This window comes from Hydra viridissima, unplaced genomic scaffold (genome assembly GCF_058129835.1).
Source record: "Hydra viridissima isolate aposymbiotic clone 2 unplaced genomic scaffold, HvirCarnegie_v1 scaffold_15, whole genome shotgun sequence".
Classification (NCBI taxonomy): domain Eukaryota; kingdom Metazoa; phylum Cnidaria; class Hydrozoa; order Anthoathecata; family Hydridae; genus Hydra; species Hydra viridissima.
This window is the reverse complement of record NW_028324314.1, coordinates 9,820,156-9,847,386: the sequence shown is the minus strand read 5'-3', so window position 1 is coordinate 9,847,386 and position 27,231 is coordinate 9,820,156. Positions and strand designations below refer to the sequence as shown.

Below are 27,231 nucleotides of genomic sequence, written 5' to 3'. Positions count from 1 at the left end.
TATTAAAAATCGATCTTTTATCGAAAATAAAATTTGGCCACACAGTTACAAATTTCTGGATTCGCGCCTGATAATGATGTCTAACAGCATTTCTAGTTCACGGATATTTTAATTTTAAAAAGTTTAAATTGAATCATTTTTGACTTATCAAACAACTACTGTTACCACCACTTGATGTTATTGCAGCCTGACAGCGCCATGGCATACTTTCAATTAGACATCTAATCACTTCTTGAGGGATAACTTCCCACATGCAGATAAGACTTTGTCGCAGCTCGTCTAGGCTGTTAGGTGGTGGATGTTAGCTACTAACACAGCGTCCCATTATGTCCTAAAGATGCTCTTTTGGGTTCATATCTGGACTGCAAGCTGGCCACTCCAAAGCTTGAATATTAATATTAAGTATTCAGTAACAATATGTGGCGTATGTGGTCTAGCATTATCCTGTATAAGAAGGAACCCATCTCCAAAGTACGGTGCAAAAGGTACCACAAAAGATTCTAAAATGTCTGCCATGTATCGTTGAGAAGTCAGACGTCCACTATCAATAATAAAGATATTACGCTCCATACCATCAATGAGCCGCCTCCATATAAAGTAGTTTCTCGAGTGTTACAAGTGAAATATCTTTCATTTGGTCTTCTGTACACTCTTGGGCGGCAATCAGAACTTACAAGGCAAAACCTTGACTCATCTGTAGATAAGACCTGTCCCTAATCATGTATTTACCGATTCATATGCCTCCTTGCAAAAGCCAGTCTGTTTCTTCGGTGGTCAACAGACAATTAGGGACCAGTTGCTGCTGCCCAAGGTGGTAAATTTAAAGCACGAAGTCAACAGTTCCATGACCCTCAGCAAGTTGTATTTGGAGACATCGTGCAGTAGTGAACCGTTCTCTCAGTGTTCGAAGCGATAAAAATCGGTCTTGCACGGCATTTGTAGCTCGTGGTCTGCCTTGGCCAAGTCGTCTAGCGTGATGATTGGTCTCTACAAAGCTTTGTAGAACCCTACCGGCTGTTGTATGAGACACACCAAATCTTCTACCAAGTTAGGGATTTGTTAATCCTTGATTGGACAAAATACCAACTGCAACACATTCATCATGACTTAATTTTGTTTAGAACGCTACATTGCAAACAGATGTGTTGCTCAAATGAAAGTTATCTTTTCTACTGTTTAAACAATTCAAAACCAATACATACTTTTCTTTTAGAAGTGAGGTTTAGTTGCAGCTGATTACAGTCGAAATTAAATAGGGAAACGAAATGAAACCCACAAAAGGCGTTACAATAAATATTATCATCTTTGTAATTAATAAATCTAGAATATACATATATATGGTATATCTGGGTATATACAGATATATATTTGAATGTAATTAAAAAAACTTTAAAAACATCAAGCACCGAGTGTGTGGAGGCAAAAAATTTCAAATATTTCTAGCATGCTATCAAAGCATTAGCAAATCTATATATTTTAAAAAAAATTGCAGTTAAAATTATATATTTAAACTAAGTTAAAGTAAGTAAGGTTAATAGACTTACTACTTTAAAGCATTGAGGCTTTCTAAAAATTGACCAGAATTAGGACGCGGCTAGATATAGGTCGGTTTACCCTAATCTAATTTGATTTTATTTCGCATGTCACTAATTTAATTCGCAGAGTTTTGGCGCCCCATTCTTGAAAGCGAGACAAGTTTTGTAGAGGCTGTAACCAAACAACAAAAATCAACGAGACCGTTGACGATAGCTACCATAATCTTCTTGGTTTCCTTCTATCATTGAGTCATAAAATTTATGCTTGATCTTATTTCAGCTTCGGTTTTATTAGTTAAAATATAAAAAACATTTTTAAAAACAAAAATGTTTAAAAACACATTTCAATCTGGGTTTTTATCGATTCTTTATAGTATTGGAAGTAAACCTCTACAAATATGGGATAAAAAAGTAAGTAGCAAACGTTTAATTTAACTTTTGTTTTATCATTTATAAAACATTTTATAGTTTTGTTTTTTGGTGTGTTTTAACTTAAGTCTTTTTATTAGCAAAACTTTACTTATACTTACTGATTGCTTTAGTTGAATTTTTGTAGTGAGAAATTGAAATGGTAATTTTTATTTTACATGAAAGATATAATGATATAATAATTTTAATGTCTCAGGTAAGAAATGGGCATATTAAACGAATCACAGATAATGACATACAGTCTCTTGTTCTTGAAATAGTTGGCACCAATGTCAGGTAAAAGTGTTTTATAAATTATTAGTTTCCTGTCACAGCCAATTACATATCATAATAATTTTTCTAATAAAAGCTAAGTTATTAAAAATTTACTTATAAAAATGGTACTTTTGACATAGAAGTTTAAAATTCATTATCAAAAATTGTTTTTGTTTTCAATTAGTCTTCTCTGATTTTAAAAAATCTCCTACACTTGGAGAATTATGTTATTAACTTTAAATCATTTGGTAATCCAGTGACAAGCCTTAAGATTTTTACTACCTGTAAACTGGTATTTAGCTCTTAGTTGTAATTTTTTATTGTTAAGGTGTGGTAACTCTTATTAGGATGGTTTTAAATGTTTTCGTGGTTTATAAGTTGATTAAATGATATTCATCGTATTGTATTCTTCATTTTTAGTACTACTTACATAGAGTGTCCAAATGATCCAACTTCTAAGAGGAGGACTCTTGGTATAAAGCTTCCATTTTTAGTTATGATTATAAAAAATCTAAAGAAATATTTTACCTTTGAAGTTACAGTAAGTTTAACATTTTATTTTCATCTTTTATTGTATTTACTGTTGTTTCAAACATCAACTAATAAATTCAAAAATGCATTATTTTTATTAAACTAGGTATTAGATGACAAGAAAGTCAAAAGAAGGTTTCGTGCCTCTAACTATCAATCTACCACTAGAGTAAAACCTTTTATATGCACAATGCCTATGAGGTTAGATGATGGTTGGAATCAAATACAGGTAAGCTGCACATATATATGTTAGGGTCAGTCAATTAAAATAAGTGTATAGTGAAGAAGTGTATGGATTCTACATTTATGTACTAGAAACAACTTTAATATATTTGTGTATTTAAAGTCTTTCCATTTAATGAATTAGTATACTAATATCATATGTTAATATTATATTATACTAATCGAAGAGCAAAACTTTAAACAAAAAAAAGACCATTTTATACTCAAACTGTTGTTTTAGTATATGGTTGTAGTATATTTTATCTCAACTTTATTTAAGTTTTAGACAAAATATTAATGTAAAATATTGATAACTAAGATCTGGTATCCTACAAGTTTTATGACAACTATCTATCACTTAGTTTTTCTTATCTCTTCTATGAGCTATAAAAATCTCAATCTAACTGTAATGTTAAGCCAAAATAATATATACTAATATATAATAATATATAATAATATATAATAATATATAAACCAATAATCTGGGCATATTCAGCATTCATAATTTTTTTAGATTTTTAGATTTTAGATAGAAAACCATTTAAGTTTATACTAAAAGAAAATGGATTTATCATTTTGAGCAGAAGTCTATGTATTTTTATGTCAAATGCTGTCTTTTTTTTTTACAGTTTAACTTGCTTGATTTTACCAGAAGAGCCTATGGTACCAACTACATTGAAACACTTCGTGTACAGGTGAACTTGATAATTCTGTAAATTAAAAACATACTGAATCATAATTAGAATTGATATATAACTTTGTAAATTTGAATGAAGGCAACTAAAATTCATGACAGTTTTAAGGACAAAAAGTCTAACAATTTTTTATTTATACTTTTAAACTGGTTATTTCTTGATTTGAAATTAAACGCACAAATCACTGAGTAAAATTTTAAAGTTACAATGAATTTTAACAGAAATAAAAGTTGCACATGTGAGAGAGATAGAGGGTCTGTTTTGAGCTTCTTCAAGTAAAACATCAGAGAGATGACTACAGATATAATGGTAACTTGCATGGAACAAACAAAGCTTTTATCAAATACTGACAAATATTTACTAACTTTGCAGTTTACTTGCTGGCCTAAACAAAAAGATTTTAAGCAAGATTTGAGAATTGTTGAAGGCTATTGACTAATAAATGGCTGTTCTGCAAGCACCATAACTGAAAAGTAAAAGCAGTTTATCTTGCAAGCAGTTGATTCATTATGCAGAATATTGTAACCCCAAATAAACAAACTTAAAAGAGAAAACCTCATAAAAGATAATTGCAACAATTTTGTTTGATATATAGTAGGTTGCATAAATATAGAGTCACTTGATTTTTAATATGATTTTATTTATGTTTTTTTAAAATTTAAAGCAAACAAAAATTTAAGATATCCAAGACCAAGTGTTCTTGATGGAATTGAGATCTGGAGAACGAGTTGGCCAAGGCATGACCGTAATGTTTTTCCAATCAAGCCACTCTTTAACCGAGATTGCAGTGTGAGCTGTTGCGCCATCGTGCTGAAAAATCCATTGTTGTTGTCTTCCGTAAAAAGCTCTGGCTGTTGGTAAAAGTTTACTTTCGAGGGTCTCTTTGTAGTTGTACTGGTTAATTCTGCCGTTATAAATGTTGCATGACCCTGTGCCTTTATGGGAGAAGCATCCCCATATTCCAACCGATCCTCCTTCACCTTGTATCCTTGGTACACAAAAATGCTCTTTGAACTTTTTACCAGCCAGCCTCTTGATGATTAATCTTTACTTACGATTTATCACCTCAAAATTGGATTCGTCGCTGAAAATGACTTTGGCCCAGTCTTCTACAGACCAGTGAAGTCTTTCTCTACACCACTTTAATCTTTTTAGGCGATCTGAGACACGCAAAAGTGGTTTTTGAGCAGTGACATAGCAATCTAAGCCTTTCTTATTTAGGCATCTTTGTACAGTCCATCTACTAACACTAAAGTTACCAGGTGTATTTGTGAACCCTTCAGCAAGTTCGTGGTAAGAAGTTTTAGGGTCTTGTCTAACTTTTTGATAGAGATAGCTTTGGTCTCTTGAAGTTAGCTTTAAAGGCCTACCAAGCCTTTCTAAATCTTTGACATCATTATGTAGCTTGTGGTTTTTCAACATTGTTTGTACACATTTAAGCGAAACATTGCACATTCCAGCTATTTCTCGTTGGCTTTTTGTTTTATCTTTTAGCAGACCAACAATTTTCCATCGTACATTGTCTGAAACAGCTTTTCTGCCCTTTTTTGTCTTTTTACTTCACCAAATAATTACCAATGCGAATAACTCAAGATATAAAAAAGATAACTTAATTTTATTTTCGCAAGAACACTTATATAGTTTGGAAGAAATCAACCACCAAGTTTTAGATTGCTCGGAAAACATTTTGTTGAGATATTTCAACTTAAGTCATTAAATTTTAGTTGACTGTATATTTTTGCTACATTAGAAATAGAGGTATGTTCTTATTGAATTAATAATTACTCAAGACTGGTTAACCTAACAAGTTTGAATTATATACCATTCGATAGAGAATCAATTAACTAAGACATTTAATACACTTTTAATCATATTAATTAGTTGGTTTCAAAGATAATTGTGAAAAAAACGAAAATTTCACACAAACAAAGTAATGAATACAATCAGTTAAGCATTAATTAGCATAAAGCCTAAACTGAATTTTACAAACTTTAAAATTTTTAGATTTGGTTATGTTAAATTTTTTATAAATTGGATCAAATTGATATGGATCTCTGATTTAGTTACCTTTTTTTGAACCCATATATTAAGGAACACTCTGTTATACATAGTTTATACTAATAAGAATAATTAAAATTTAATTATGCTCTACTATAGATTCATGCTAATTGCCGCATCAGACGAGTATACTTTTCTGATCGACTTTACTCAGAGGATGAACTACCGGCAGAGTTCAAACTATATTTGCCTGTTCAAAATAAAGTCAAGGTAAAAAGTTCATTCAAAACTAAATATTTTGATTAACAATAATCAGTCATACTTATTTTTTTGCAATGCATTTACAATTACTATAAATAATAAAAAGATACTAAAAATGTTTTTTTAGGTTCTTCTTTCTTTAATGTTAGAATTGGTCATTTTAAATCCTATTTACCAACTTATTGGAAGTTATTTGAAATTCATTTCTGTTTTTCGTTTTAGGTTTAACAAAGAATATATATTTGATATTTTATTGTGTGATTTTTGTTTTTGTTTATTGAATACTTACTACTTGTAAATATTTTTACGCTTAGGTCTAATTTATCCTAAAATTATGTCAATAAAACACTGAGTTGTCAATAATTCGTCAAACTTGATTTGCTTCATTTTTTTAAACAATTTTGTTGCTTTTTAATGTTATTTGACATAAAAAACGATAGAAGCTTTTTTATTTATGGTTTCGATGGATAATGCAAAAAAAAGGCTTTGTATATAATAAATGCATCTTATATAATCCTACATAAAATGTTGTCTTCTTTTGCTTCTATAAGACGCTTATTCCACAAATTTCCCTTAATGGATGAAACTAATATTGACTTTTAGTTAAGTTTTGGCTCTCTTTTATGAACCCTTCACTATGCCAAAAGTCAAATTTTAAAAACATACCAGTTTTTTGTCGAAAAGTCTATTAGGAAATATCAAAATTTTAATTTTTTAAAATTATTTTTGATAATTCCACAAACGTCAGATGTTGTCTTACATCTTAACCTTTAACTAGCATACTTTTTGTTCTGTAATCCAAAGTCACATATGGCCCGAGAGATTATAACTCCACCTTGATGTTCCGGAGAAACCCTTTGGAGTGAATGATATATACACATTCCTAATATCAAAAATGCAAAAACTGAAATAGAAGTTTTTCGTCCGAAAAAAAATCATTTTTAAAAATCTCAGTCTATAACATAGTATGAATGATAGCTTCATATATTTTGCATTTTTACAGTGTAAGTAATTCTATTGAATTATAAAAATTTACCTTTGATTTGATAATAGAAATATGATTTACGAAGTTTTTTGTCTCCTAAATTTTTTTTATTTTTTTTAAATTCTCATTTAATTACGCATTGAATAAAATTACGCATTGAATAATAAAACAACTTCTTATTTTTGCATATATAAGTAATTTCCATAAAATCTTTCAAATCGAACTTTATACCAACCATAAATTTTGTTCTGGTGGTAGTTAGTAGAGTTTTCAAAATGGTGTTTTTATCGATTTTCTGGGAAACTTCGGTTGCTCATTTAGTTTGCGTATCAAGTGACAACAAAACTCGCTGGTTTGAAAATCCCAAATACAGCAAAATCACATGAAAACTGTGTATGCTTTGTATTTGTGTCAAATTGACTTTCATGATGCAACTGCTAGAAGGCATTTGTGACAGTTACAGAATTAGTCTTCAAAGAAAGCACAATGGAGGAAATATCAATCTTCTAACTCTTTTTCAATTTTCTACAATAGTCTTTCGCCCCAATACAAGGGTTCATATTTGTGGTTGTCTGATTCGCAAAATTGGTTATATAAAGCTAAATGAAAAACACCCTTGAAAAATTTGAACACTTCTTAACCTGCAATACTTGAAAGACGATGTTCAGTTTGCTTGACAGTAATTGGAAAAGGCACACAATTGTATCCCACAGTAGGTGGACAAATTGCATCTTCAGTTATCACTTGTAAAGATGCTTTACCACATGGTACTATCAGAGTCACACAGGCAAAGGGTGGAAGACCTCTTCCTCTTACACAAGGTAAAGCTTTAAGCTAACATCACTCAGCAACATTTTATGAGATGGGCTTGAGAAAAATAGAAAACATTTTGTTTTTTTGCTTCAATACAAGTTATTTGTTTTAAAATTGGAAATAAAAGAAGTAATATTAGGTCTACAAGGTGTGACCAGGTTCTTGTAAGTTGAAGAAACTTTTCAAAAATGTTTATTTATCTAAATTTGTTGAAAATCAGCAACAGTTATACTTTTCATATTTCGTATGTTTTAATTATCTGCATTTGTTAAACATAAGTGAATGTTTTTGAACTTACTTTTTGACAGTTACTTATCAAAGGTATTTTTTCAAAGTCTTAGTTTTAGTAAATACAACTAATATTTTAAATATGTCCACTATTCATTACAAAAATACTTCAATGTAATTCTATATTCTTCTTGCTCAAAAAACCTTTTTGGTAGTAAACCAAAGCTGGCTGCAGAGGATTTAGTGAAAGTTCAGTCAAATACAGGGTTGTTTAAATCATGCATTAAAAAACTTCCCACCACATTGAATCAAGTTAAAAAATCACCAATTGTTGAACCAAATTATAGTGCTAAATTTATGCAATTTGGAAGTCAACTTAACAATTATTTTTCTTAGGGTACAATAGACATTTCCCTGGATTAAACAAAAACAAGGCAACGAATTGTTGTACACTGCGATAATCTGAAAGAGATTCAAAATGCGATCTTGACACAAACAAATATACTCAGAACATCTTGTCAAGCTGGGGTTGGATGATGGTGGTGGCTTTTTTAAAACCGGTCTGGGCATTCAAGAGCTCAATCCAAATAGTCCCATTCCATGCTCACCCCGCAAAAAGACCTTGACTTGCCAAACTGCAGCAGACAGCAGTGTGAAACAACAATTTCTTGTTGCAGTTGCTGAAGATGTATCAGAAAATTATGATAATGTCAAGAAACTTTTGACCCTGATCCGCCCTGAAAATGTTTCATTTATTGTGTCATGTGACTTGAAATTGGCAAATATTTTCTGTGGTTTACAGCCACATGCAAATAGTCACCCATGCACATGGTGCGACACTCGCGAAATTTGGAAAATTGTGGGAATCTTCGTACACTTGGGTCTTTTCGAAATTACTTTGATGCCTTCAAAGCTGATGTAAAAGACATGAAAAAAGCAAAAAATGTAGTCCATGAGCCCCTTATCTCTTTGTCAAGTAGTGAATTTATGTTTGACTTGATTCCACCCATGGACAACATCTTCTTCTGGGTGTTGTGAATCTCCTCTACAAAGTATTGTAAGACAGGTGGTCAAAGGCAGAAAAATGGCCTACTGCACTTTACATCGAAATCCAGCCTTTTCATGGAGGTAACATTGATGTGGTTCAAAGGCTTGCTGAACAGAATTGTGCTTTCCAATTTTTTGGCATCATTAACACACTGAGAAAGTTTGGAAATGTTATTTCTTCCTGTTTTGGAACATTTCTTGATGAGAACTACGCCCTAACAATTACTGAATTTTAGTACTCATTTACAGTCTTCGAAAGGGTAAGTGTGATTCCCAAAGTTCATGCTGTATTCTATTACATTGCATAGTTCATTAAAAATGAAAAGAGCCTCTTGGTAAGTTTAGTGAACAAGCAACTGAATCTCTGCATCACAGCTTTCATTCTCACTGGGAGCGATACAAAAGAGCAAACAGCTATCCTGAATATGGGAAATTGATGCAACTCTGTGTTGTGGACTACAACAGTAAACATTTGTAAATTGCAACAGATATAACAGAAATATGCAAACATAAATTTTATGTTCATATAGTTTTGTGATTGATTCTTATTAGAAGATGCATTATAGGCTGAAAAATTTCATGTCATGTGCTATTATCAGATCAAAGGATGATTTCAGAACTCATTTTTAAAGAAGTATTACGAATGCTGTAAAAAATGCATTTACAGATTATGTTTGATAAAATGAGAATTTTAAAATTGATGTTCTTTTCTCGGACGAATTAGTTTCATCTCAGTTTTTGCATTGGTACCAGGGATGTGTATATATCACTCCCCCCCAAAGAGTTTCTTCAGAACATCATGTTGGGGTTTTAGCCTCTCGGAGCATATGTGAAGTAACGTATGCTTTGCATCACTCGAAGTTTTTGAATAAACAGTCTAGTCTTTTTAGAAAAATCTTATAAATCGGTGCTATCGGGTTTAACTCGATTAGGGATCGACAAAAAAGTTTTTTTTTTTGCTCTTATCGGGGCCCGATACCTGTCCGGGTCAGTTCGGCTTCCATTCGGTACCTGAACATTAACTAGGAATCGCTATATTAAAAAATGTTATTGACCAAATAATTTTATCTGATGTAACATGCCACACTGATTATACTGATCAAGTAATTGCGATGAAAAATCTTTCCACATAAATAATAACGAAAAGAAGAATCGCTATTAGCCTCCAAAAAACAGCGAAAAAAAGAAAAAAAAAATTTAGAGATAACTTAAAGATTCTTGAGGATGGTTCACAGGAAGTTCTAATTGAAATCCTTGATAATGATTTATTATGAGTAGCAAGGAATCGGTTGAACGCCGTTTGAAGTTTAAAAACTATTTAAAACTCATAACTCGTTATCAGGTCATTAGAAACCTCGAATGGCTTGAACTATTATAATAAAAACTATTTTAATAAAAATAACTATTTTTTTTTTTTATCCTCAATTTTAGCTGCATGAACATCTTTCGTCGTACCTTTTGAATGGTCATCATCAAATACCATTCCAAACTCGTTAGTGCGACTTTTGTCAACAGGATATAGCCTAAATTTAAAAAGCAATTCAGTACCATAAGCTGATTTGTGTAACTAATTACGTTATTTCTTGTTATTAACTTGTTTTTAAAAGTCATAAAATCGTAATGGAAATTAGGTAAATGTCTACGCGTAAAGAGTTTGTGCATATGTTTGAGATTTGTATTGGAGTCAAAAAGCCAAAATATTTTTTTTAAAAAAAAAAAAAAAAAAAAAAGGATATCCTACCATCTTTGGTAAAGGTAAACAAGAAACACTGCATCATCACGGAAACAAGCTAATCGATGTGCAGTAGGCATAACAATGATAAATGCAAAAATATCGTCAATAAAGGTATTGAAAGCCTGAGAGAAGATAAATTTGAAGTGGTACATAAGTAAAGAGTATAATCGATTTTAACGAAAAATTGCTCGATTACGATCGAAATCCTACAAATTATACCTTTTAAAGTGTTACATACCTTAAAATAAAACTAACCTTATACATGAATGCTCTCCAGGGAAGATGAGCCACTGACTTTAACTAAAAAGCAATAAAAGAAAATAGTTTAAAGTTCCATAAAAAGTACATTTATTCAGGATAAAAATGAACAAAACTTTATAACAACAATGTAGATCAATGAAGGACAATGGGAAAAACAAACTTTAATGCAGATTATTCAAAACAGCAGAAAACGTATGGCAACCTTGTAATTAACAAACAACTGTGGCAACATAAACAAAAAGCCAAATGCATACACACCTAAAAACCAGAAGAAAAATACTGCTTAAAACAAACAGACAATTTTCTTACTTTTTTAAAATTGTTCTTAAAAATAGAAAAATTAACTAATATCAATCTTTCAAATAATACACAAAACTCACATTAATCTCATTGAAGATAAATGTGATTTTTACATACGATTCTTACCATTAACTAAACTTCTTATGAGCCAGGAGTACCAACTAAATAACAAAAAGCACTAAATTATTAAAAGTACTTTTTCCTTAGAAAGGTTAAATTGTAACAATACCGACCTCTTGTGTGGTTGATATATTAATGAATATACGGCTCCTGCTAACAATAGCGGATAAAGAGCATATGATAAATATCGCATTGCCTAAAAAGAAGTTAAAAAAAAAAATTTTTAATTTTCACTAATCAATTAAAGAGGTACTTGAACACTAATCTTTTTAATCAGCTCTAACCTGCTCATCTATTTCATTAGTTTCTTGCTCAGACTTTGATTTGGTGCCAAACTAAATTTAAAAAAAGTAAAGAAAAATAAAACCTTTATCTTAAATGCAAAATGATACAAACAATAAACAACATGTGTAATTATACCTGAATTTTAGGAAATTTCGAAGAGTGCCACTCCAGTTTTACTTTCAATGCTTTGCTCACTTTCCAAAACTAGAAAGCACTATAAGTTACAGAACATATATTACATAATAAAATAACTTTAACAGCAACAAAACAAACTGACTACCTCAATGATGGTCCCAACTCCAGCAGGAACCAGCACCAAGAGGCTTGTTTTTTCATCAAGTAGATAGAGAAATATAATACTTGTTGAAACACTTCTCCATACCACTAAAAAAAATGTACAAATAGAAACCATTGCAAATTTATGAAGCACTTACAATTTTTATACAACAAGAACTAAAAATTCTTAGATTCTTTTAACTTCAAATGAAACATGTATCTTTAAATCTCTGAACAGTTAGTTTACTTTTTATTAAAGTTTTTACTTTTTATTTTAAAAACCGAAAAATGAGATTTATTACAGGTTGATAATTTATTTCTTCATAAACTATATTTGTTTGAAATCTAAATAATTAAAATTGTAACCAGTTCTAGTTGACATCCCTTCCATTGATGACTTGTTTTTCCAAAAACTTACATCATTTTTGAAAGCCAACACATCAAACAATGTCTGAAAAAAATTTAACATGCAAATAATTACAGTTTTAAATTACTAAAATCAACATTTTAAAATGTGGAAATCTCTTTTTTTTTTTTCAAATATAATTACATTTAAATTAGACCTTTTTAAATTTTTATGTTGCAAAATCATTTATCAATTAAGTACTGGTTTCTTCAAATACAGTTGTACTTTAAAAAAAAATTTCACTATAAATTTGTTCACCATACATGAAACAATGCTACTGTAAATGTCATTGCTAAAAAGTACAAGTTGGTGTCTGTAAATATCCCCTTTATGTCATCTAAATCATCTTCAGTAAAACCTAGTAAAAAAAATTGATACTTCAATGAAGAACAACAAATCCTAACAAATGATGTGTGAGTGGAACATGCCAGACTAATTAGAAGAAATTTTATTTTACCGTATTCTTTCATTTTTACCAAAGTTTGTTCTACAGATGACCATATTCTTAATCGACCAAGCGAGACTGGCTTAAAGGAGAGCTGCAATGGAAGCTTGCTGGTATCTTTTGCTATCGCCTGTGTAGATAAGTGGTAAAATTAATAATAGTAGTATATATTGTAAATAGTAAAAACAAAAAGTATATTAGAAAAATGAGCACAATTATATACAAGATATTTTGATTTAACAATACAGGAGAAAACCCAAACAATTATTTTAAATGTAATTTATGAAAAAACTCACAAGTAAATTTCTACTCAAAGTTGTTAGCTTGTCTATGTACAACACTGGCATGTATATTCCTTCTTTGTTCACAATAATTAAATGATGAATATCCCCTGGGATAGAATAGCGGCCAATTGATTCATCATAAACTGCCAAATAAATAGATAACTTTGAGTGCATATGTGAAATAGGAATATCACTTGACTGAAATAAAAAAATCATACTTTGTATATGTATTTTAATTATTAAAATGAAATTTTTATAACTTACATAAGTATATAGTTACAATAATCTTAAATTTTTCAACAAAAATCTCTTATCATAAATCTAGTTTCATTGTGAACAGATTGGAACATTGAAAAACTTATTAACTGAGAACTCTTGCTGTGCTTAAAATACTTGGCTATGTTAATTATGTGAAAAACTGCAGAACTAATTATAATTAGCTCATAAAAAAATATTTATTTGTTAAAAATTTACAAAAAAAGAGATTGTTTGCAAAGTAAATGATTAAATGTATCGGCACTAAATACTATTTATCAAAATAGTGACAGTTAAAGAAAGAATAGAAAGAATAGGAAAATAATAACATTAAAATTAACAAATTTACAAATACTGTTTTTAATTAAGAAAGAAAAATTAAAACATACATTTTCTTTGTTTCCCCCTATTAAATTGAAGCTTTTATCTTTAGGGATAGCATATTGCGTAAGCTCATGCATTTGAAAAGTTGATTTTTTGTATAGCATAGAAAATGGAGAAACATCAATTGGATGGACAAAAATATAACCATATAATGAACCATTACGCCGGGTTGCAAATGGTAATGTAACATTTATTGATCTAAACATAAATGTTATAGTATAGGCTTTAAAGAATAATTTAAAATAACCTTATCAATAAGAAATGAAAACCTGATCATTTTTCAATACTGATTTTACCCATAATCTATAGTCTTGAGTAATATAAATTGAATGGCAGAGGTATTGGTGTTGTAATTATTCACTGATAATAAAACTAAGATAAAGTTATTTAATTTAGCTATGTAATATTGAAAAAACACATCTATATTTGCACTTTTTATGACTAAAACTGATTAAAAATACATCTTTGTAAGAGTAAAATTTTAAAATAAATTAAAACTCATGTAGCAAACATATTTTCATATTTCCACAAACAAAAAACTTTAGCAATTATATCAAGCCTAATAATGAGATTTATATCAACAAAGGATAATGCTTTTGATTTGTTTGGGAAATTTTATATCCTCTGTTCACATTTTCACAGCTGGATAAGGATCAAACTCTTTTACTTTAGGATCCGCTTAACTTGTAAACATTTTCTTTGATACAAGTTCAAAGAAAATATTTACAAGTTAAAAATAATGTGTCCAAGTTTTTATTCTCATCATCAGCAAAAACAAATTTTTGCCATTAGAAATTTATATAAGGTAATTTGTGCAAATATAAAAAAAAAATCTTTATTCAGATCTGCTGTTGAAGATAAATTACTTTTTGTAAGGCATAGAGAGGCATTTACATATTTAACTGTCCAAAATTTCAATATGCTATTGATCTAACAAAGGTAGAATTCTGCACAAAAACGTCTAATTTTTAACAATAAAAAAAACAAATAAATAAACTAACTTTCCTTTATAAAAGTAAAAAAGTTATTTTTAAAAAAAGCCAAGGTTCTTTTAAGGCTAGTAGTTTGAAGGGTTTTACCCACATAGTTGACAACAGCTCTACTTTTTTCTACCTACTTTTATAGCACGAAATTAAAAAATTATGGGCAGATAAAGCTTAAATACTACAATTCTCTTTCCCCCTCAGAAGCAATCATACATTCTTACAACTCTCTGTTTACTAAAAAAAAAAACAACTAAGAATTAAGAAATTTTTTTAGGTCTTTTAAATTTTTTTAGTTTTTATTTGAACTTGTTTCTCTAAAAAATCTTTTAATTAATGATAATGGCTGTGCATATTATTTCAAAAGATTTTAAATAATATACACAAGAAGCACCTTACTCATCAAATGAATGAGTTACTGAATTAGTTCCAGAGTCCCAAACCAAATTCATATCTGAAGTTTTTCCCTCATTTGAGCGACTCACATAAAATGATACCTACATAAGATTTTAAATTCAATTTACTAGCATATACATTCCAATAACAAACAAATTGCAATTTTTTATGACTTAAAGAACAACATGTCAACTAAGTAGGCCTGAATATTTATGTGAAAAAAAAAGTTTATAAGAATGTCAATAAACTAGGACTAAATTTTAACAACCTATGTTTTTTATAATTTTCAAAAATAAACTTAACATTTATCACCTTTAATTTGTCAAAATCAGAAATATTGAAAGCAGGAGAAATACAGTTCGAGTAGCATTTTTCGGTTGTAAATAAATGGTAAATAACATATATTGCATTACAAATATATCCTAAAAATATGATAATTACAAATCGCGTAAAGGTGAACGTTGCCATTTTTTCATAAACAAATCTTAAACTAATTTACCTCTTTTATTTTTATCTCGATTAGTAATTAATGTCAGAACAAAAAGCTTAATCAAGTCAAGGATACAATTCACGTGTTACTTTCCTATAGTCTCATCTATTATTTATTATACTAAGTAATTGATAAATTTTCTTCTTAGGATATATAACAAATATCAACATAATAACTTAGGTAAGAAAGTTTAAGACCCAGAGAAAACAGCGCTTTCCTCAACATTTAATGCAGTATTATAATTACGATATAATTCTTTAAAAATCATTACAGTTCTTTAAAGATCTATGTTTTGATTTCTTTGGAAAAATAATAGCAATAAAAAAAAATTAGAGCATTTGATTAAAGAGGGATCATTATTTTTTAGTATTTTTTTTTTAAAAAAAAACCTTACTAGTGAATAAAATTGACTGAGATTATTCTTTCTGAAACAACTTTAAATGAAAAATCCTAGGAAGTATTAGTTTATATTTGGTGTGCTTATGAAAAGAGTTGTCTACGTTTAATCTTATAAATCATTCCATTGTCCTTTAAACAAAACAGAAAAAGAAAATTGATTATAGTTTTGAAGTTACTGACAAATCAAATGATAAAGGTCATCCTACATTCAACATTTTTAAAAGGTTTTATTTTTTTGAAGAAATATCTGTGATTCAGTTACAGGTTTTATTAATCCTTTATATCCTTTAGGCTTGATTAACTATATGGAACAATTATTAGTTTTTGGGTACATGTGTACTATGTAATATAAATGTAAAAATGGTGCATTATAGAGCCCAGTAATTTATATCTGATCTTTTGCCTTGAAATAATATTGTAGGCAATTAAATTTAATTTAATGAAAAGACTTTTCAGTAATATTTAAAATATATAATTTTTTGTCCACTCATATAGGGTATCATCAAAAATGGTTCTAATTCTAATTTGTGCATGTGAAAAACATGCACTATTCAGATGTTTTCTGATAAACTGAAATTATGCAAGATGACTTACACAAAAATTTACTGTAATTCATTTAACACATAATTACAATAGGAAGAGAGATTGTAAATAATTTCAATGGAAGCTTTGATTGTTATTTAAGACAATCAAACTAAATTTTCAGAAACTTTTCACGAAAAAAGCTGTTTTACACTATTAAGAAATTTTGTAAACTAATAAGAAATTTGGCTCACAACAATTCTTAGAGCGAGAATTTTTACTTTGAATTATACATATTTTTAAATCATGTAATAAATAGTGTTTAGGATCAGTTTTTCTCACGCTCCTAATAACTTTTTTTTTCCTAGGAAAATATTTTCTTTAAAAAATATTATTCCTTTTTTCGCTTTAGATTGAAAGCCTTTTATATTTGTAAAGTTTATTAGCTTATTAAATATAGGTAGTAATAAGCCACACTGTAAAGCAACTTTGATATCTATCAGAAAGTTTTAATTACACTTCTATGATACATTTTGATAATTTTTTTTTAGTTCTTAAATTGGATAAGTACATTTTTTTCTCTACTCAAATTAAATATTCAATATTTCAGGAGCCATAAAAATTCAAAGGGTACATTTCTGCATTAAGTTCTAATAATTTTTCCCAGAATTCAGTTTTTGATGGGTAACTTTTCTTTCTAAGATTTGTTGAGTTGATACAGAATTCTCTATGTATAGTTTGTTCAAACTACTTTTATGTATTCTTATCAGATTAAGTTTTAGATTACTTACTAAGGTTGATTTTTTTTTATCAAGCGTTATGATCTATATTTATTTTTTGATTACCCATTACATGATAATTAAGCCTTACCTTCATCATGGCTGATAGTTTTTATGATGTTGAAGTCATGTAATTCGCACATCATCACATGGTTCTCTAATTTTTATATAAGTTGTTTATGATTCTAGCCAAATACTTTTTTTATCTTAGTTCAATAAAATTGCTTAACAAAAATGGTTAAAAAAAGGTTAGGTATTAACTTTCTACTTTTTAATTTTATTATTTTTTTTTATAAAAAGATTATCATTTAACTGATAATGATTACAATAACCAGATATTAAAATGTCTATTTAATGATAGAAATTATAATAATCAATTACAAAACATTTTGCAATCAAGTTTCTTTAAATAGTTGAATAAGTAAAAAAAAGGTTTAATATTTTTTTAGAAGTAAAGCGAAGAAGACTTTAGAAAAAGCAACTATAAAAGACCCTGATCCTGTAAGAAGTTTTTGGTCAGGTTTTTGCAAAATTTTACAAATATATATACATAACTATTATGTATGAATGTATAAAGTTATATAATGATATTTATGGTAAAATTAGAGCTGATCAATCAGTTGCTTGATTATCTAGTAAGTGGATTAGTCTTATAAAAAATCCACTTACTAATCTCAATAGTAGGAAATGGCTAGAATGATTAATGTTTGCTAAATATTGTTAAATATTCTTAACTTTTTAAAGTTAAGTGTAAAGTTAAATGTAACAATTTTCTTAGATTTTCTGTATAAGTAGAAGTACACCTTAAGATGCCTAAAGGATTCTGAATTTTCTTTTTTATGGATATGTAGCTAACTCCATTTCTAAGAAAAAAAAATCAAAAAGTATTGAAAGATATAGAAGTAAACCATGAGAATTAGGTAATGATTTAAACAATAAAATTAGTTTGTAATAAGTACTAGAAATCTTAAATAGTTTGATAAAGTTCTCTGATTTAAAGTTCAGCTGTCTTCATTACTTATACTTAGGTGCTCAATCTCACTGATGTTATATTGTCTTTTCTAAGAGTCTGTTGGAATCTTAATCATTAACAATAAATTTGTTTATGGAATTTGACATAAATCATCTCTAGAAAAGCCAATAGTATGACCTTGAGGAGTAACATGGATGCATAAATCTTGAAACTTGAAAGTCTTTATTTTCAATACAAATCTCCTCGAATAGTCCTATCCATGGGTTGTTATCATGTAATAACTAATTCCTATCTCTTTGGAAAAAATCAAACATTACAGATACTGTAAGTATATGGTTGTTTGTTGTTCTATGAAGGCTAACAATTGAAGTTAGTCTTTTCACAGTCCCACAAATACTATTACAGGGTGATTTACTGTAACTTGGTTCAAAGAAGGACCAAGTACATTTCACAGCAAAATCTTGTTCCTTAATATTTATTAAGTATTTGTAGTTTTTATATTGGCTAGCACACTCATCTGAAAAATAACAAATAGTTTCTGTTTCCTAAAAGTTGTTGCTTTTAACATGCTCAATCATTAACTTCAACACATGATATATATCTAGATCATGTTGTTCATCATCAGAGGTGAAACATTGAATTGGATTTGAGGACACTGTTTACCTAGTAGTAAACTTCTGTTTTGTGCAAAGAATTGCTTGAATTTGTTCTATTTTAAACTTAATAATTTGACTTGTGCAACAAATTTGTAACTTTCCTCAAACTCACAGAGGACAATGACCTAAGTACAATTTTTGAATTTTATTAACTCATTTTTTATTTTTATTAAAGAAGGGATATGACATTTTGCAATATAAAAATGAAAGTAAGTTTTTGTAATTTATTGAATGTAGAGTATGAGTGAAGCTACTTTTGGTTTCAGTTAGACTTGTTAGCTCAGATTTGTCTGTTGTCTTCCTTTGTTTGTAATCTATAAAAGACTCTGGACACAAAGGGCATCAATGTATTATGCAATTATTGTTAGCTCTACTACAAATAAGAATATGGTAATAAGTTTATGATAATCCTTTGATAGCTTAACTGCTCTAATCATTAACTTAACATATTAATGGTAGATACAAATGTATACTATATGCATACCTAATGCCCCTACTGTAATGCACTATTTTGGAAAATGTTAGCGAAAGTTAGAAAAATAAGTCTTTACATCTGTATAACTGCTTTTAAACTTAGCATACAGTCCTTTTAGATTTCAGAAAATCAAATGCTTTTGCATGTGAGATCTTTGAGCTATACTCATAAAATCTTTTTTCCCAGGCATTTGCCTCCTTTTTTCATTGTTATAATAAAATTTAAGAATATAATCAACTTTCTCTTGGGATATTTCTTTTATGGGAAAAATAGAATCCTCTTTTTCTGCAGCAATTTGTTTGATACCATGTAATTAGTAGCATTAAAGTCTTTGATCAGAACTCTTCTTTGATATATTTATTGGGACCAAGAAATTGGAACCAGTGTTAGTAATTGAATTTTCTAATTGTGTTTGGAACTTAATATTTTTTCTTTACTTTTTCCTATCAGTATAACCCTGTCATTTACTTTATGTTGAACTTCTTTATTGAGAGAATCTACTTGGCTTAACTGAACAGGATTTATATTTAGTGTTTTTGCAATTCGTAATTTTACTGTTATTTAATTTGTAAAAAATTTTTTTATTAAAAGCAACTCTTGAGTGACAACATGGATTTTAAGAGGACTTATGTTCATAGAGGTTAAATAATTAAGATTTTTTTTTTCAAGTATTTGCTTGTATTAAGTTCAATATCTTCATCTTCATAAATCCAACTGCAAGCTGGTTTTCCTGGTCCATCATGTTTAAATGACATCAAGTTAATATTAGATGAAGGCCATATATTTTTTCCAGCAATAGCATTAATACCAATGTTTTTCAGTTCACCAGGAAGTTGAACATTTCAACAATTTCCTTACATCCTCCTAGAAAAATATGAATATTAATTCAAACTTCAAGTATGTGTGAACTAAATAGATCACAGCAAGTTATGTGAAATGTGGATTAACACTTTAAGTAGATATAATTGTGTTTTGGGCAAGCTGTTGTATATTATAAGACCATATATTAAAAATTCATTTATATTAAGATAGCTAAGGGCTATAAGTTACAAAAAAAATCTCATTGAATTGATGTATGGGAGCATTTTACAATGATTGAAAAAATGTAATGTTTCTAAGTTAGCTTATCAGCACCACAGTGAAGCAGGCAATCTTTGAAACTAATTTTACAATGATTAAATTTTTAAACGAATACCATTAAATACTAACATAATTAACTTTAAATCTAGCAATATGTCATCAAATTTTTCTGAAAAAATTTGATGACATATTGCTAGATTTAAAAAATATTTCTTATATATATTTTTTATTATAGCAAGAATGCAGCACTAAAATACTCAAAGCATGCTTTAAAACTAATTCTTGGATTTGAAATATTGCAAGACACTACAGTAATTAAAAAAAAAGTTGATAACTTTTCTGTATTTTTATACATAGAATGAGGAGGATTATATATACGATGAAGTTGATAAATTTCACCAAAGTAAAGATAAAGTAAGTTTTTTAAAGTTTTTCATGGGGTTTCTTCATAAGTTTTCTGTTTTTTTATTTTAAAAAAAAGCCTACTTTTAATTTATTTTTAATTTATGTGTTAGTAATCGTTAATTTAATAGAGTTCAATTTAATAGAGTTATTAGATATAGATAAATGAAACATTTAAGTTTTTAATGAAAAGGGTAGGGATGATACAAGGTTACTTATGGGGGCATTACACGTCAAGTGGAACCACCTATCCGACATCACCAACTCAGATTTTGATGAAAATTGGCTCACTTGTTGGGCATATGGACAGAAGAAAAACATGTAAATTTTTTTGACTTAGGTCAATTATTTCCTGAGATATAACCTTTCAAAGTCTTGACCTTTTCACTTGACCTTGATTATTTAAAATGTCATAACTTCTTTGCTATCATACTTATCATACTTAGGAAGTTGATTTTAGTGGCAAACAGTAGCTCTAGTTATTTTATGAAGCTTTGTAGACTTTTTACCAAAAGTTTTACACCAAACAGCACATTTTGTTGACCTACATTTAAAAAGTTTACCAGATTATGTTTAAATACAAAAACATTGACTTTTAATTGAGAAGTCAATTGTATTTTAGTAAAAATGGCAGATTTAACTAAAAATTCCTTTACATTTTTGATTTTCCTATATTTTTCCAATCCATTGGAGGTTTTTTTCCAATCAAATATTAACTTTTACATGTAACTGAATATGCATAAAACAAAATTTGATGTGTGGAGAAATCAAATCTAGTGGTTATTCTGGAGCAACGAGTGTAAAACAAAAATTTTGTTAAAACAAGAAGAATTCCATAAAAACCTAGGTAGTTTTATCTTTAGATCATGTTGGATCCAGCACAAGATTCTAATGAATCAGATGAGCAAGAATCTGTAAGCATTAATTTGTTAAGTTTTTAGTAAAAAAAGTTTATATTTGTCTTTTCAATTTCTTTTTCTTCTTGTCAACAGGATGAAGAGGTTTTGGGGATAAATGATTCAGAAAGTGATGAAGAAAATGATGGTGATGATGAGGTAGAGCTTGTATAAAAATAACAGAAGTAAAATAAATACTTGGTTATTGATTGGGAAGTATTTTTCTACAATGTGCCTTTGCAAGATTTTTTTTTTTAATGTAATTTATTTCTTTAAATGATTTTTTCTTTCAATACAGAGGCATACTTAAAAATATAACAATTAGTTTGATTAATTTTAGAAAAAATGAAAATTGTTATCACAAATTTTTCTTTGTATTTTATGTAAATTTTCTTTGTATTTTATGTTTTTATTTTTTAAGGTTATAAACACTGCAGGTAATGAAAAAGATGACTATAGCGATGATGACAATGATGAAATTGATTATGAAGATAGTGATGATGATACCAGCGAAAATGAAGATGGTAACTAGAAATATGTTTTATACCCAATAATTCCTTTTATGACTAAAAGGATAACTTAGTCTTAAATGAATAGTCTAAATGAGCAGTTTAAGTAACCAATCCAATATATGAATTTGAATCAAGTTATTTCTTGAAACATTTACTTTTTTACTTTATAATAATCATACTGATGAGTGTTAATTTACAATTTAATCATCAAATTTAATCTAATTGCATTTTTTAGGTCTTCCTAGTTCAAAAGCATGGGGGAAAAGCAAAAAAGCATATTATGACACAGACATCCATGAAGAAGATTTATGTATTAAAAGTTTTTGTCAATAATAATCTTTTAGTGATTTTAGAGAATTTTTCTTGATGATGTTGTTAAAATTTAGTGAGTGATCAAGAGGCTGTAGAGGCTGCTGAAGAAGAGGAAAGAGAAGCTTTGTTACTTCAAAAGCAAATGGCTGATAGACTTGACAGTGATGACTTCTATAAGTGTGATGTTGAGGTCTTCATCTATTTTTCTGATTTTTTTTTTCCTTTTTTTTTTTTGCTTAACTTTATAATTGAAAAGATCTTTTTTTTTTTAGGTGGATGAAAAGCAGCAGAATCAAGATACAGAAGCAGCTGTAAGAATTAAGAAGAATAATTAGCAGTTAACTTGGTTACTTTAAAAGATTTTGAGTTTTTTTATAACTTTACTTTTTTTTTCTAAGGTAATGGAATCTAATGTTATTACAGATTATTCAAAACTCTCCAAACGAGAAAGGCTCGAAGTAATTTTTTTTTTTTTTTTTTTTATGACAAAAAATCTGAAAATGCTCAACAAATAGTGCAATTGTCATAAAAAATTTTAGTTAAATGTATGAGATATCTGCAGTTGTTTCTGTTGCTATTTATGAGTTCACTTTAAAAAAATGTACAAAGTTTGTTCAGGTAATAATTTTTTATGTACAAATTAGATTTTATCAAAACAGTCACCTGAGCTACTTCCTCTGATAGAAGAATACAAGGATAGGGTGAGAGTTATTTTTATGAATTTTAGCTAATATTTAGTCATAAAAAAGTTTACTCTATTAGACAAGTTTTGTTTTATTCTTAACAAATTAGAGTTTTTTCTGTAGCTGACTGAATTAAAAGAGAAGTTTCATCCATTGTTCATAATGTCTCAAAAAGGTTGCATTGCATCTAAACAAGTAAAAAGTCTATAATAATTTTTTGTATTTAAACATGTAAAAAGTTTTTAGTGGTGACTTTTTGCTTTTTAAAAGGGAAAAATAGTTTCAATTATTTTTAACTTCATTTAGGTGAAGTTGTTTGTAGACACAAAACATCAACTATTAACAAAGTAATGAGTAAAGATTTGTATAGTGTTTAGCTATTTTTAGCTCAAATGATTTTACTATAAACTAAAGAGTTTAATAGTGAATGTCATTTTTAGCTATTGTGTGAACATTGCTTTTTACATGGCATTAAGAGCAAGTAGAAGTTTAATTAAAGGTCATCCTGTTTTTGATGCTTTGGTGCAACATAAAGAGGTGATTTTTTGTATTTGAAAAGAATTTATTCTAAGTTTTGTTGGGAGACTCTGTTTTTAATTTCGCTTTTGATTTTTATTTTCTCTTTAAGTTACTTTCAAAATTGAGTTCTGTCGAGCAGGATCTTGCCAGTCAGATTCAAACTCTTATTTTGCAATACCAAACTGGTGAATGGAAAAATGTGGCAACAGGTTTTATTTTTATATTTTTATATTATTGACTCAAATTTATGACAAGTGTTTTATGCTCTTGTAAATTTTTTAGTTATCAGTATAAAATTTTGTTCTATTTTCAGAAAATACGGACCTTGAAAGCCGCAAAGTATGGAAACTCTTTTCTTTCTTTCTTTTTTTTTTTTTTTTATTCATTTTTCTTCTTTTAAATGGTTAGGAGTTCTTAGATTCATTTTTAAGGTGATACAAATTCTATTTCTTGTAATATCTTTACTTTACCGTAGGTAATAAAGAAGCCAATAGAAAAGAAAAAAAAGAATCCATCGAAGGTACTGATGCTACATTACTTTTCTTAAGATACTACTTGATTTTCTCGACTTTGACTAAATGTTTTATATCAATCGTTTTGTTCTTTTTTCAGTTGAAAAGATCAACTGATTCTTTGGATGATATTGATCCATTAGAGTACTACAATAAAATGAAAGAACAAGCTGAAAGTGCAAAACGTTTGAAACGTATTTCAAACGAGTAAGTTAGAAAAAATAGAATGATTTTTTCTTTTTTCGCTGCTGTTTTAATATTTTCTTCTTGCTCACCATTTTATTTAAGAAATGACGGATCAGATGATGATAGAGATGATGATGAGTACGACGATGAAGCTAAAAGAAAGATTACGTACGAGGTACAAAGCTTTGATAAACTAAGATGCACTTTTTGATAGGAAACGTATTGGGATGATATCTTAGTTTTGGTCTTAGAATGTCACAGTAATTCTCGATATATGTAAAAACTCTTCAATTTCGTTATTGACTCTTCTCTAAAAATAAATACACCGGAAATCGTAAACAGAATCGTAAATAGATGTCAATAGTTTTTAATATTAAAATTTATTAATAAATCTCACAAACTTCTGTAAAGTAAATCGATGAAAAATAGTATAAACTGTTACTTTTAGATGTCTAAAAACAAAGGTTTAATAAGAAAACGTCGTAAAGAGTTAAAAAATCCACGTGTAAAGCACAAGATGAAATTCAAAAAAGCTGTTATCAAACACAAAGGACAGGTAATTTCTTAATTTGATTTTCTCTACATGTGTCGGCGGACTAAAAGTACGGAAGTTAAAAACTTTTTTTTTTATCTATTTTTTATTAAGTCCCGTATATGTGTGATGTTTATAATTTACAGTAATTTAAAAATGATATAAATAAAATATTTGTCAACTTGTTTTTTAATTCATTTTTTGTTTCATAGCCTTTTCAACTTACGTGTTTTAGTCTGCCAGCCCTAGATATGTGCTACCTTAATTTTCAATAAAGAAAACAAATTTGTCATAATTTAATGTACTATCCGGATATTTTTCTCTTTTATCATGCAAGATTCTTTACTTCTCTTACAGGTTCGTGAAGTTAAAAAAGAAATACATCGCTATGGAGGCGAATTAACCGGTATAAAATCATCTTTAGCTAGAAGCACGAAAATACGTTGATAATTTTAAATTAGGGTAATGTCTGCTAGATAAAGACCGCAATAGTTTCACAATTAATATAATTGCAATACAAAATGTTTGTAAGTTTTTTATCGTGTGAAATAGTAATAATTTGCGCAAATATTAGCATTTATTTGAATGTCAACGTTACTGTCCAATCGCGTAAACCTTTTTGGATTTTGTCAATTTTGACTTGTTTTATCAAAATTGTAACCTCGGCATGACGTAAGGTTTATAAAGCCGCATTTGTCTCGTAATGAAATCGATTAGGTAAGGAGCATTTCAGAAACTGGGAGCTTATTCGTCAAAATTTTTTTTTTGCGTAAGTTTGGCTTAAGTTCAAAACGGTGAAAGTCGTATTCACGAAACTTGCGCAGCTACGTTTTAAAAATAACTTTTGTAAGTTTTTGCGCAAGTTCAACCTTAAACTATCGGCATTCACCAAACTGAAATAGTATTCATCAAACCTTTTAGAAACTTGCTCAGCTTAATTAAAGCAAGAAAGGTCACGTTTGCTAAGAGCTGCCTTAACTTTGGCGTAACTTTAAAATCACTAAATAATAAGAATGGCGCTATATTATTATGACGCATATTTAGGTGAACACCAAATAGTGACATGAACATTCGGATTCCGTAACCTTAATTGAGCTGCCCAAGAGTTAGGAAAGTTAGGTGAATGTGCAACCTGAGATTTAACTACTAAAATCATTTTCGTGCTTGTTAATCAAAAACACAGAAAGACATTTAAATGATGTACCCAGGCTTTTGTTAAAGCAGGTCATGATAGCCCTGTAAAATACAATTTTGGCTTTAAAATTACAAAACATTGTCCTGGTCACAAAAGCAACGTTTGTGGGTAATAATCTTTAAATAAATATCAACGTTTGGTTTTTCAATCGTTAACGAAGAAAGTTCAAATTTCCATACCAACCCTTTAAGATGAATAGAATTTTGGGAAGTTGATTTTTAAAAAAATTTTTATGCTTTTTTAGTGTGACAAATTTATATTTATAGACAGCCGATTTGACTGAATTGTGCAATATTGTGCAATATTATTGTGCAATATTTTGAAGGGTTAAAACAAAATAATTGAGAGTACGCGAGGTGTCTCAAATTTTTTATGCTTTTTTAGTGTGATAAATTTATATTTATAGACGACCGATTTGACTGAACTTGCATTATTATTTTGACTGAATTATATATATTTTGACTGAATTATAATATATCGTTGAAAAGCTAATCAAATCTACATTTCAATGGCAATAAATGTATCTTTTACAAATTTTTTCAAATTTAGAAAATCAGCCGTTTAACAAGAATTATTGTTACAAAAGCATTAAAAGTAAACTTTAATAGAGCCGGAAAAATAACCGTTCAAAACATCTCCATTTTGCAAAAAATCAAAGTTAAATATGTCCTTAGTTCACCCAAAAAAAATAGGCCGCCCCGAGCTGCCCCAAAAAAATCGGCTGACCCGAGCTATCCCAAAGAAAGATATATAGATTTGAAAATGTTTTGTTTTACTCAAAATGAAATTTCATACTTTTAATGCATTAAGTGATCATTAGGTAAAATTTTTTTTAGTAAATTAGGTATTTCATCTTCATATAAATTACATGAAATTTCCGTTTTAGTTTAAAATTAAAACTGGAAAGTATTTGTTCAAAATGGCTGAATCATATAATCCAACAAAACGAGAAATCGGTTATTTCGACGGAAATGATACT

At 28.7% G+C, this 27,231-nt stretch overlaps 3 protein-coding genes and 1 pseudogene across 7 annotated transcripts; 2 read left to right on the top strand and 2 right to left on the bottom strand.

The window, feature by feature from the left end:
* Window positions 1-1,715: 1,715 nt before the first annotated feature.
* Window positions 1,716-6,452, top strand: LOC145193053 (cilia- and flagella-associated protein 20). The gene is made up of 7 exons (XM_080070439.2): window positions 1,716-1,946; window positions 2,161-2,240; window positions 2,640-2,760; window positions 2,857-2,979; window positions 3,602-3,667; window positions 5,825-5,935; window positions 6,149-6,452. The coding sequence occupies exons 1-7, from the start codon at window positions 1,863-1,865 to the stop codon at window positions 6,152-6,154; spliced, it is 591 nt and encodes a 196-aa protein (XP_079926565.1). The 5' UTR covers window positions 1,716-1,862; the 3' UTR covers window positions 6,155-6,452.
* Window positions 6,453-10,392: 3,940 nt separating this feature from the next.
* On the bottom strand, window positions 10,393-15,637 carry LOC145200100 (lipid scramblase CLPTM1L-like). Of its 2 annotated transcripts, XM_080074418.2 has the most exons (16): window positions 15,442-15,637; window positions 15,133-15,230; window positions 13,756-13,948; window positions 13,124-13,309; window positions 12,840-12,957; window positions 12,646-12,740; window positions 12,343-12,427; window positions 11,981-12,084; window positions 11,836-11,904; window positions 11,700-11,750; window positions 11,529-11,611; window positions 11,422-11,456; window positions 11,198-11,253; window positions 10,990-11,034; window positions 10,741-10,856; window positions 10,393-10,522 (listed from the first exon to the last, which is right to left on the bottom strand). In XM_080074418.2, the coding sequence occupies exons 1-16, from the start codon at window positions 15,595-15,597 to the stop codon at window positions 10,402-10,404; spliced, it is 1,611 nt and encodes a 536-aa protein (XP_079930544.2). In that variant the 5' UTR covers window positions 15,598-15,637; the 3' UTR covers window positions 10,393-10,401. The 2 variants fall into 2 exon arrangements, with proteins under 2 accessions (XP_079930544.2, XP_089928915.1); XM_090072789.1 differs by lacking the exons at window positions 15,133-15,230; window positions 15,442-15,637 and having other exon boundaries at window positions 13,124-13,254; window positions 13,756-13,895.
* Window positions 15,638-15,675: 38 nt separating this feature from the next.
* On the top strand, window positions 15,676-25,625 carry LOC145193077 (something about silencing protein 10-like). Of its 4 annotated transcripts, none has more exons than XM_090072791.1 (22): window positions 15,676-15,799; window positions 17,531-17,567; window positions 17,769-17,820; window positions 20,861-20,917; window positions 21,769-21,819; window positions 21,898-21,960; window positions 22,223-22,325; window positions 22,549-22,623; window positions 22,700-22,815; window positions 22,898-22,936; window positions 23,024-23,083; window positions 23,270-23,326; window positions 23,432-23,503; window positions 23,615-23,655; window positions 23,749-23,845; window positions 23,937-24,036; window positions 24,141-24,166; window positions 24,303-24,347; window positions 24,440-24,546; window positions 24,628-24,700; window positions 24,974-25,081; window positions 25,415-25,625. In XM_090072791.1, the coding sequence occupies exons 2-22, from the start codon at window positions 17,554-17,556 to the stop codon at window positions 25,502-25,504; spliced, it is 1,446 nt and encodes a 481-aa protein (XP_089928917.1). In that variant the 5' UTR covers window positions 15,676-15,799; window positions 17,531-17,553; the 3' UTR covers window positions 25,505-25,625. The 4 variants fall into 4 exon arrangements, with proteins under 4 accessions (XP_089928917.1, XP_089928916.1, XP_089928919.1 ...); XM_090072790.1 differs by lacking the exon at window positions 15,676-15,799 and adding an exon at window positions 16,141-16,242; XM_090072793.1 differs by lacking the exon at window positions 15,676-15,799 and having other exon boundaries at window positions 17,169-17,567; window positions 17,769-17,834.
* Window positions 19,102-20,178, bottom strand: LOC149878569 (uncharacterized; annotated as a pseudogene).
* Window positions 25,626-27,231: the final 1,606 nt, after the last annotated feature.